An 8,898-nucleotide genomic window follows, 5' to 3' on the forward strand; every position below is an offset into this window, starting at 1 on the left:
TGAGGGGTTGATTGGTTAGGACTGTTATAGTGTGAACTTGGAAATACGGCCCATTTTCCCCACTTTGTCCTCATGACCCATCCCTCAACACAAGACACAAAGTTCCAAGGCTTCTATTTGTGAATTTAAGATGAAGACCATTCCAAAATCTTCCTTCCAAACCTAAACATAAAATAATACCAACCATCGGTTAACGAGTGGTTTTGGAGACAAAGCAACATCCTAAAGACATTTTCATTCAATGTGATGCCTTGCTAATGAGCCACGATAATGACCCCAACCAGGGGCCTGATGGAGTTTAGAGCCAACTAACCGATCGAGATCTCATAGTGATTTAGGACCTCGATGACCATGGAGTGGAAAGGCACCCTCAACCTAGTCTAGACATACCTCTCCCTTGCATCTCATCCAAAAACTCTCCAAAACCTCAAGAAGCCTCACAATTAACCGATCAAAGATGAAATGCTATTGAAAAATCCTCTTGAGATTCGCTTGCTTGAGAATACCACCAAGGAAACTACTTCTCCCTTGGCTACTACTCTCCCTTTTGGGGTTAAGTTGGTGGTCTCATCTCTATCGGCTTGGAGGATCCTAAACCTCTACTCTAAGACCTCCACATTGAAAGGTCAGGTTAAACTCGAAGACTTGAACCTTGACTCATAATTAGAAGACTCACTACTACTAGGGTTCTACCAATTAAGAGGCTCATACTCTTCACACTCTGACCTTGAAGACATGGATAAGAAGGGAGGACTTACCACTAGATGCAACGAAGACGAAGACTACAGGAGATGAAAACCACCATCAATGAGACCTCACCTATAAATAGGGGCGAGGAGCCACAAGTACCTCTTTTATGTTCTCTTACATTTGCACTTAATCTTGCTCTCATTCTCACCTCGGAACCTTGGTTCTCAAATCACCATGGCTAACTTAAACATTGGAGTCACCACCCCTGAGATAACACCCTAGGGCCCCTGATGTCTTTTTGTTCTAGACTATATAGCATCAACTAATAAAAGAAAATGATAACCAATGCAAGTTAAAAGAGGAAGGAAGAGGTGAAAAGGCGTTTACAACTAAAGTAATAAACCAAAAATATTTTATAACAAAATCCTTAACGAAAATAACAAAAGCATGAATTTCACTTCTCCCTTAACCTTACATCCGTTCTATAAGGTGTCATCAATTATTATTACCACCCCGCTTTATCACCCATAGCCCATGAACAATAAATCTCTAATCCTATTATAAGAGAATAGACTTTAAAACCTCCATAGGCCTAAGTTTAACCAAGCCAAATGAGAACCGAGTCAACCCAATCCAATGAACAACTGAGGTCATCAAGCAACAAGTTGGAGCAAGACATCAATACTCTTGGACTAAGGGGTATTAGAACAAACAAGAGGCACAAATCTTCTCTTGTCTTCCTCTAAGTTTTCTCTCAATATTTAAGAATTGTTATAAGAACTACAGTAGTCTAATCCCTCTTCAGATGATATATAATGCAATCCTTCTTAGGGGTTTGGCCACTTTCATCTTCCCTAACCCATTTTTCCTTGTATCTTTGGGATCGCCTCTTAACAATCATATCTATGGGGCTTATACCTATAAAATTACTAAATTACAATTTGACTAAAATCATATTAGGTAGTGGTTGAACTTGGGGTTAGGTTCCTTAAGATTGAAAATTGTAATACCAAATCTAACTTTGAGTGGGCTAGGGTTAAGTCCTTGAGCAACTTGAACTAATCAAACTTGTCTCGTATTTATATTTGTTGTATAAAACGTTGTGCATATGATTGATTCTCTGTCCCAATGGATGGGGCGTTGGTTTATGGAACAAAATATTTTGGGTTTGACTCTAATGGAATACATCTGCAAACTCTGTTGTTTGTCAATTTAAATTTTTTACTAATTATAAGAGTGTCGTTAAAAAGCAATCATTGCCTCTTTTTTAGTTGTACATATGACATTAAGTTTTAGTGTAATTATAAAAGTGCCAAAGTAATGATTATTCTCTTTTTTTGTTATGTATATAATCTTGGTTTTTTACTTAACTACAATATTACCATTAAGTTGATATTGATCTCTTTACTTTTCATTTATTACCCCTCCCCTCTCTCTTATGTCTCCTCTTATTTTCATGAATTGTCTTTAATGTTGCATGGAATGAAAATAAACCAATAATTCCCTCCCTCCCTCCCTCGCCCCCAAGAATTCATGCATTCCCACTATAACACTATTTTTTTTTCATTTATCATTATTTTCAAATTTTCGTTGATCTTCATTTATCTTCAACCATTCTCTCCATGAACTTTTAATATTATTTACAAAAAATAAATGTTTTAGTGTTAGATAATGTAATCCTTTAGCTTCAATCATATTAATGTACATAAGCATTTATATATAAATAATATAAGTACATGTTAGTTTAAAATTGAACACTTACGAAATTTATGTTAGTCTAAAATGTTCTCAACTAATGGATAGACTTGGGGAAATTATCCTAACAAGGCTAACACTGATGCATTGCTGAATTGGTGGAGCAATTTATCTCAACTATTATGATTAGACTCCAAGCATAGTTAGTGGGTATTTAAAAAAAACACTGAACCTAGACCAATTTCTAATTATGCCCTAGATCTTGACAAAAAATGAGAAAAATTAGAAAATTACATTTAAGCCTAGACTTAATTATGATATTGCATTAAGTTTTATACTATGCTACTTTGATATGCCAACTAATGAGAGCCACCAAGGGTAAAATACTTGCCATGTTAGAGTAGTTTAAGATATTACCTGAGTGGGTGATCATAATGATGTGATCAATTCCTATAAGACAAAATGAATTCAAGGTTTACATTGTTTTTAATGAAAACCTAAAATTACCATTAGTAAATTTCAACAATATTCGAAATCGGATTTGCAAAATGTATTTATATATATATATATATATATATTATGTTATTTTCTGAAAATGTTTGCAAAATGTTTTAATCCCAGGATTCATAAGGAATGGGTGTGACACTACATTTTATAGTCAGGAACTACTCACAAGGGTTCTTCCCTGTGAGTAGTGTTTTGATTATTTAGGGTTGAAAGGTTAAGGGCAAAAGACCATTAGAGGGCTAATAACTTGATGGACTTTATCTCACATCAATTCATTATCCTTGGGAGAGTAATCGAATCCAAGGGTTACTTTATAATTAACTGTTAGGCCCAGACTAAGCCCAACTTGTTTAGCTCAAGGGTTTGTTGCCCTTATATAATGAATTCAGCCGGTCTCTTTCCAAACATGGACCAAACCCATGTGGACATGTATGATACTTTTATAGGTCTTATGCCATACAATAATTAGGCTTAAGAGGTCATGCAATGTCTATATATGAACTATTAAAGAAAATGGCCCGTTACCAGTATGACTGGTCTAAGAGGTCACATGATAATTTAAGTTGTCATGTGACATTAATCGAGTTTGGGTATAAAACACCCATTCTCTAAAAGGATTAAGAACTTAATCCAAATAATCCAAATCTGATTGGATTAGGTTCTAACCAAATTAGGAAAGATGTTTATAAAAGAGATTAGAAAGAGGGGGCAGACTAAGCTTTCTCCCCACTCTCTCTTGGTCATTTTTTCTTCTCTTTTGCACTCCAAAACCCTAGTTCGAATCAGCCATGGTGAGGGATAATTCTAACCAGTCTTCTATTGTATTTTTGAAAAAATATATATAGATATATTAAAGAACATAAGGTTCACATAGGTGCATAAAATCCAAAGATGTTGGAACTTGATTTTCCAAAAGGTGTTATTGAATCAACTTTACATATAGCCGATTTAGGTCTGATATTGGATATGAAGTATTGCTCTGAAACTACATATTGTGGACTCCATATTAAGTATAGCAAGTTCTCAATTCAAGTTTCAAATATGGTCCTATAGCAAGTTCTTAATTGAAGTTTCAAATATGGTCCAAGTTTGGTACAAGATCGATAAAAAAAAAAAAAAAAAAAAATTGATTTTAAAATATCGAGAAACTGATTCTTGAATTGGGCTGAATTTTCTTTTCTAAATTTTGACCAACAACTATAACAGGTTCGACTATGTTGAATCAAAATTTCAGTCCTTCCAACTTGTAATATGTTTTTCAATTCAATTAATTATGTTTCATATAAAGTATTAAAGCAAACCTAACTTGAAAATTTATGGGCCTAAGTGCCTAATATACACTCAAGCCTAAACAAAAGATCCTAACCTTGAATTTTTTAGTTTGGCCAGGATTGGAATGGTTGGACCTAAACTTGCGAGCCTAACAGGGCTAAATCGTTGAATCAAAACTTGGCTTAAAAATTTGCGGGCGTAGTACAAAACCAAAACCAAACCCAAACCCAAACCAAATGTATTAATCGAATTCCAAGGAACAAAAACAAACTAATTCTCTCCTCTCACTCTCTTTCCCTCTCCAAGAAACGAGAACATGTAATTAAATTTGCTCAGCCGTAAAAGTAAATGAAACTCATAAAAACCAGACCAGAACCCAAAATGGTAATTCTGTATAGGTTTGACGGTTCAAGCTGTTCCGAGTAATATTAGCATATATTATTGTTTACCATAATTTACTTTTAAAGGGAGAAATACCAAAATATACAAATTCAAACAAACACTCCAAACACTGAACAACAAGAACTGCATAACGACGACTTCCATTCCTTAAGCAATAAGAAAGGGCAAAACGGTTAACATAAAACTCTCATATGTGAACGTCGCCGAACCACCGTACGATGTGTCTTTCTCTCTGAACTTCTCTGTAAGTCCCTGCACTCAAATGATACATTTAATAAATAATTTATCAAAGAAACCAAGACGGAGAAAATATAAAATATAAAATCTTTTTAAAAAATATATTATTACCTTGACCGTTAAGCAGCACCTGCATTTAATCAAAAACAAATAACAAATAACATATTAATAAATTCAATATCCAAAAATTATAAATTGGAACATATTTGTCTCAAAATGACTAAAATGCCCAAAGAACGTACTCGATGAAATTATCGTATTCGATGGCTTTATTTTTACCGCCGCTCTTGTCGAACTTGGAGACCAGCAAATCCAATACGACCGGAGGAACCGCGAACCCGAGGCTCAGGAGCGCCTCGCGCAGCTCCGACGCGTCGATCTTCCCGCTCCGATCCCTATCGAACCTCTCAAAGATCGCCTGCAGAAAATAAAAACACACAATACAAAAAATATATATGAATTGAATAAAAAAAGCAGCCGAAGATTTTAATTATTTTCGAACTAGACACGTACCCTCCAATTCTGCAGGCTGTAAAACACCGAAGTGAACTCCTTCGGTCCTGTCGGTTGTGTCGTAATTAAACAAAAGGTAATGACCAAATTAGTAACAAAAATTATCTTAAATTGGTTTAAAAACTTTTAAAACAATTATTGAACAAATCAAATATCCGGGGGCAGTCTAGGAATTTCATTTCAGCGAACGCGGTTTCTACTTTTATAAAAATGGGAAATGGCCAATGGGAAACCAAAAGCGAAACGCGTAATAAAGCAGACCGGATCTGCTCCTCACCCCTGGCGCCTCACACGCACATCTACCATGCATTTGGAACATCTCCTGTAGTGGTGGATGTGCATGTGAGGCGCCCATTGGAGAGGAGCAGATCCCGTCTCGTAATAAAGCACGCGCCACAAGACAAGGATGAGGGACACGCGGTGACTGTGTGAATGGTAAAAGGAAACCAACTATCTACGAAATGACCAAAATAGCCTCTCCACCACCTAGTGCCGGTGGTGGGTGCGAGCTACTCTCACTGGTAAAGAGCAAGCACTCGTGCTATCGTGCGCATCTGAAATTGTAATTTGGGAATTTGGAAGGGCAAATTGAATTCTCACCGATCTTTCGGGTGTTGGTGTTGGTGAAAAGGTACATGAGGAGATGGACTGTCCGCATGTTGAAGCTCTGGTTGTAAGACGACAGAACGCCCTGCAACTCCTTATCGTCTATGAAGCCACTACTGTCCCGATCGGCCACCTGAAAGCAAGCCACCACGTTTGGGTCAGTTCCCGGAGGGAACGCCGACGGCAGCAGAGATGCGAACGGGCTTCCATAAGGTGGGTAGCCGGAGGGCGGAGGCACTGTGGCAGCTGGATAGCCGGAGTAAAGAGGGGGGGCACTTCCGCTTCCATGGGGCTTGTCTTTGGGGGGCTTCTCGCCGGGAGTATGGCCTGGTGCGTAGGGTGCAGAGGGAGTACCGTAGGGAGCTGCCATCGGAGCATAGGGTTGTGATGGTGGCGCTCCGTAGGGAGAAGCCGTGCCGTATGGCTGAGACGGTGGTGGCGCACCGTAGCCGTATCCAGGCGGTCCGGGGGGGTAACCAGACATTTCTCTCTTCGGAGGGACTAATAATAGATATGCAGAGACTGGGGAGGTTGGGATTTTGGCGATGAGGTGAAGCGCCTGGCTTAAATAGCAACGAGGACGCGTAACAAGTGAAGTATGAAAGCGAAGTTCTTCAATGCCTGCGGCCTACCTTCCGACATCGTAGAAATTGCCAAGTATTAAATCTAGGAATATTTTCCTGTGATGTCTATCTTTCGTGGGTTCCACCATGTTGGGTCATGTGTTAGGTATCAAACAGCTATAGAATCGCTGTTTGCTGGCATTCCTTATTATTAAGTAGGAGCCCAGGTTGGCCGGAGATAAATAGGGTACATTACACACTACACTTTCAATTGCAAAATGTAAGTCCATTCATACCGGAAGAACAAAAGAGTGTCACAGGCCTTAGGAGAGGACCCGAGGTAGGGACTACGACGGTGAAGTTAGTTGTAAGTTACGAGGTAGATGAGGTCTGAGGTGTGAGTACCCGAGGTAGGGACTTGATTCTCTACTTGATGGGGTGTTACCTCATATTTAAATTGAAGCCGCTTCGAGGTAGGTGAGCTCGGACGGCGGGGATTGAGTCTCTACGTGGGGTGTGTGGCCATCTTAGGCTGCCAAGTGGTCTCGTGCCATTGATTTCTCGATTTCTGTCGAGTTGGGTAGCGTGCATTCGTTGATTGGCTCTACTTTGACACGCACTGTTCGACACGTGTGAGTCCTGCAATTGGACAGGGCCATCTCTGCCTACATCATTTGCCCCTCACTCTCAAGACTGTGGTGGAGGCCCAGCTAAGAGGGCCTTGGCTTTAGTCGAAAGGAGTGTGTCGGTCTCAGTCGGGAGGCATTGATGAGCCTTTCGTGCACGTCGTGGCCTGCAGTGGTGTCGGTTCACCTTCGTTCTTCATAGGTGATGACCGAGGCTCCTGTCAGGCCTTGGTTTGACTATTCCTACAAGTGGCCTCGGCTTCGGCTTCGGCTCCGAGGCTGTTGTGGCATGTGGACGAGGGGGAGACTTGCCCCTCAGCCTTGCTAGGGTGATAGAGATTCTATAGGGGCCTCGGCTTCGGCTGAGAGGGCCGAGGAGGAAATGCCAGGTTACTCGAGCTAGTGACTTAGTCATTTTGTGAGGGAATCTCGTTCTGCAATGTCGTGGGCCGTGGAGGAAGCGGTTCCCAGTGCCGGATTTGGGTTGTGGATCCCCGAATTGGTGAGTTAGGGGTCGTTCCCATGACAGGTTGCGGAGTCGCTATCATAGGTGGGATGGGATGCGGGTGAACCGAGCCATGTCCCTATTGAGTCAGCACGACTGGGCAGACCAGTGAGTCGTAGTGAGAAGGCCTGTTGGTTCGCCTAGCATTGTTTCGTCTTCCCGAGGCAGGTGACGCATGTCGATCAGTGGACGGAGTAGCAAAGGCGGTTGCTCGTCAATTGTTGGATCTAGCGCGATCTACGCTGTCCATTTTCCTTTAAATAAGGGCCTCAATCGCACATTCGCTCACCATTTACTCTCTAGTGCCTTTGCTTCCAAGAGTCACTTGCTTCCCAAAGCCCTCGACTTTAGTTCTTTGCCCTTTGAGTTCTTTGTCTTCGTCGTCCTCGTCTTCATCCTAGGTAAACACCATGTCATTCTCTGATTCCGGTCCTGAATGCTATGAACTCTTGGTTTCCTCGGGAGCAAGCTCCTTCCACACCCCAACCCTTATCAACTCTGGCCAAGGCTCGTCGGTCGCCAGGATCCCTACCCTGTGCCGAGTGGTTGAGGTGATGAGGGAGAGGACTACCCCCGGTGACGTTGACTGCAGCCGAGGGGGTGAGGACTCATCTTGTGAAAGCGTCAAGTCCGCGGTGCCAAGGAAGGCCGTGAGGTCCCCCTCGGTAGTGGAAAGGGGGCCGGTCGCCGAGCTCAGCCCAAGGATGGTGGCCGAATACGCTGCCTGAGGGATGAACGTAGAGCGCATGCCTTGCTTGGTGCTTGACAGTATCCTATAACCAAGTCAAGTCCTTGGCGAGGAGGTATCACATCCCTCGGTCTTACCGACTAAGGGTCCTTGACGTTGGTAACCGGCCGTGGACGCCGGATCAGGGGGAGATTTGCGTGTACCAAAATTTTCTTGAGTTTGGCCTTAGATTTCCCCTTCATCCATTGATCTCCGAGTTGCTGAAATGATACAGGGTTACCCTTAGGACCATAATCGGCATGTTGGTGGTGGCTCGACTTCGAGACGTGGTCCTAACGTCGAAGATGTCCCGAGCTATGTTTGTGCCAAGGAAGCACACATTCGAGGCCAACATGTACTACTTCCACCCTCAGAGAGGCCGACCTCTAAACAATCCCTCGTTCATCCATGGCTGGAAGGAAAAGTTTTTCATCATCTCTTGTCCTGAGGGTTGGTCGTTCAAGTCAGGCTGGGAGGAAATTTATCTAGCTACTGAGAAGGCCAAGCCAATGCTTCGGGATGATAAAACCACCACGGTAGCCCATCTCCTTGTGT

At 41.8% G+C, this 8,898-nt stretch overlaps 1 protein-coding gene across 1 annotated transcript; it reads right to left on the reverse strand.

Annotated features, from left to right (window-relative positions):
- Window positions 1-4,536: 4,536 nt before the first annotated feature.
- LOC148872280 (putative calcium-binding protein CML49) lies at window positions 4,537-6,984 on the reverse strand. The gene is made up of 5 exons (XM_088970345.1): window positions 5,917-6,984; window positions 5,317-5,363; window positions 5,046-5,221; window positions 4,915-4,933; window positions 4,537-4,818 (listed from the first exon to the last, which is right to left on the reverse strand). The coding sequence occupies exons 1-5, from the start codon at window positions 6,404-6,406 to the stop codon at window positions 4,714-4,716; spliced, it is 837 nt and encodes a 278-aa protein (XP_088826471.1). The 5' UTR covers window positions 6,407-6,984; the 3' UTR covers window positions 4,537-4,713.
- Between the last annotated feature and the right edge of the window lie 1,914 nt (window positions 6,985-8,898).

The sequence above is a fragment of the Nelumbo lutea genome, chromosome 2, assembly GCF_056320005.1.
Source record: "Nelumbo lutea isolate HS-2025 chromosome 2, American lotus-T2T, whole genome shotgun sequence".
NCBI classification, from domain to species: domain Eukaryota; kingdom Viridiplantae; phylum Streptophyta; class Magnoliopsida; order Proteales; family Nelumbonaceae; genus Nelumbo; species Nelumbo lutea.

What these genes read in the sequence shown, in the direction of transcription:
- LOC148872280 (XM_088970345.1), bottom strand. Translation starts at nt 6,406, where the DNA reads ATGTCTGGTTACCCCCCCGGACCGCCTGGATACGGCTACGGTGCGCCA. An exon ending in CACCAACACCCGAAAGATCG is followed by an intron (nt 5,364 to 5,916) that starts GTGAGAATTCAA and finishes CACAACCGACAG; the next exon opens with GACCGAAGGAGTTCACTTCG. An exon ending in ACAGCCTGCAGAATTGGAGG is followed by an intron (nt 5,222 to 5,316) that starts GTACGTGTCTAG and finishes TATTTTCTGCAG; the next exon opens with GCGATCTTTGAGAGGTTCGA.